Source organism: Sprattus sprattus, assembly GCF_963457725.1.
Source record: "Sprattus sprattus genome assembly, chromosome: 9".
NCBI lineage: Eukaryota > Metazoa > Chordata > Actinopteri > Clupeiformes > Clupeidae > Sprattus > Sprattus sprattus.
This window is the reverse complement of record NC_137928.1, coordinates 9,139,175-9,141,674: the sequence shown is the minus strand read 5'-3', so window position 1 is coordinate 9,141,674 and position 2,500 is coordinate 9,139,175. Positions and strand designations below refer to the sequence as shown.

The window sequence follows — 2,500 nt, the reverse complement described above, 5'->3', positions numbered from 1 at the left end:
GTTGTTTTTGCAGTTCAGTCCTTCACGTTCACCCCTGCAGGTACTGTTTCATTTGTCCTGTCCTGTCCAACCCCCCCCCCCCCCCCACAACCAAACCTAACCCTAGCAAAAATGACACCACCATCAGTTTCTCTTCTGGTTCTTGTTTGCTAGTCTCCAGACCAAAGGCTATGATAACTGCTTATGCTATCATGCTAGTTCTATTAGGCTCAATTCATACGCTGTAGCCGGATTGGCTGCAAGGGTTAGCTAGACCTACCAAAGATGATTGTGACGGCCGGGATATTTTAGGTTAGATGCACCTAAGACCTGAAGACTGCAAACTCTTACCCAACAGCTCCCACCCCCAAAGCCCCTGCTGTTGTGTTGTGCCTGTGTGTGTCTTGTGTCATGTTTGTGTTTGTGCGTGCGTCCGTGTGTGTGTGTGTGTGTGTGTGTTTGTGTATGGGTGCATGTGTGTGTGTTTATGTAGGTGCGTGTTTATGTAGGTGTCGTCTTGTGAAGTGTTGTGTCCATCCATAGCTCTTCCCAGTGACCCTCTTGCCTTTCTGAACAGGAAACACGCAGACTCTCTCTTTCTCTCTTTCTCCCTCTCTCTCCTCTCTCTCTCTCTCGTTCTTCTCTTTGATTGCCTCTTCTCTCCTCCCTCATGGACTGACTTGCCCTTTTTTTCTACTGTTTATGCCTGCACGTGCATCTCTTACCTGACAGTGAAAATGAAAGTGAAAGTGACTCTATGGCAGTATTCATGGCTCTTTGGTAACGGGTAATCCAGAAGATGGGAGCCCCTGCTATTCAATCTGCACTGACCTGTTCTTGTGTGTCTGCGCCATCATAATGGTGTTTCTTACAATCGACCAACGACCTCATCTCTGCACTCCAGATTACAATAGAACAGGGAGAATCAAGACGTTACATTGGCGTCATCATGAGTAATCTCAGTACACCGCTCATCTCTTCTGGTCCTGAGGAGATGGGATGGTGAGATGGAGGGATAGATGGATGGAGGGATAGATGGATAGATGGATGGAGGGATAGAAGAATGGAGGGGTAGATGGATGGAGGGATAGATGGATAGATGGATGGAGGGATAGAAGAATGGAGGGATAGATGGATGGAGGGATAAATACCTGACTGATCAGATCAGAGCAGCCTCACACACACACACACACACACACACACACACACACACACACACAAACACACACACACTGTCTGTTCCCCTTCAGTGATCTGGCACCAGCTACAGCTAGGAGATAAGATTACAGAGAAAGGGTCTTAACTCTCTCTCTCTCTCTCTTTTCTCTCTCTCCAGCTCTTTACCCTTACTCTCTATCTCTCTCTCTCTCTCTCTCTCTCTTATCTCTCTCTCTATCTCCCCCAACTCCCTCTCTCTTCCTATATCTATGTCCTATCTATACCATCACAACCACTTTCACTATCTTGATTTCTCGCACTATCTCTCCCTCTGTCTTTTCCTCTCTTCCTCACCCGCTCCCTCAACCTCTCTTGTGCTCTTGTGGAAGAGATAAGTCCAGTGCTCATACACATTAATGGACCAGAACGTGTGTGTGTGTGTGTGTGTGTGTGTGTGTGTGTGTGTGTGTGTGTCTGTGTGTGTGTGTGTGTGTGTCTGTGTGTGTGCGTTTGTGTGTGTGTGTGTGTCTGTGTGTGTGTGTGTGTGTGTGTGTGTGTGTGTGTCTTGTACTCACACTGGCTCTCGGCTAGCTGTGTTTGTGATTGTCCGGCTGCAGGAGAGAGGACAGGACAGGACTGCTGCCATCACCGCACTCAGAGAATCCCAAATCCAATCAGAGGGGTGTGGGAGTGTGTGTGTGTGTGTGTGTGTGTGTGTGTGTGTGTGTGTGTGTGTGTGTGTGTGTGTGTGTGTGTGTGTGGGAGTGTAGTGAGGAGGTGTTCATTGATTTTCCGAGTCCAAAACCCTCCCCCTGACAAGCCCTCTGTCTAGACACACAAACACACACGCCATCCCACACAACCTGATCAACACAACACTGTGCAGGTTGTGTGTGTGTGTGTGTGTGTGTGTGAGAGAGAGAGAAAGAGAGAGAGAGGGAGATAAAATGTGTGTGTGTGTGAGAGAGAGGGGGAGATAATTGTGTGTGTGTGTGCGTGTGTGTGTGTGGGTATGGGTGTTTTTTTTCATGCTGCCAGTACTAAATGTTAACACAGTGGGGAGAGGGCCGCTTGATGAGATGTGGAATTTTATAACAGGTTTATAAATCTTTGACTAATTACTGGTTATTAAAGAGGATTAATCCAGACTTTACAGGAAGGTGATGACAGAGAGAGAAAGAGAGAGAGAGCGATAGAGAGAAAGAGAGAGAGAGAGAGAGAGAGAGAGAGCGATAGAGAGAAAGAGAGAGAGAAAGAGAGAGAGAGCGATAGAGAGAAAGAGAGAGAGAGAGAGAGAGAGAGCGATAGAGAGAAAGAGAGATGCCCGATATGCATGTCGGAGACATTGCTGGGGAAGGCAAAG

The 2,500-nt window shown here is 47.6% G+C and overlaps 1 protein-coding gene across 1 annotated transcript in view; it reads left to right on the top strand.

Annotated features, from left to right (window-relative positions):
- Positions 1-2,500, top strand: part of robo2 (roundabout, axon guidance receptor, homolog 2) — a gene marked incomplete at both ends in the record, with an annotated part of 341,250 nt that overhangs the window by 279,031 nt on the left and 59,719 nt on the right. The window contains 1 exon segment of the mRNA XM_080844592.1: positions 14-40. Coding sequence (XP_080700718.1) covers positions 14-40 — 27 coding nt within the window.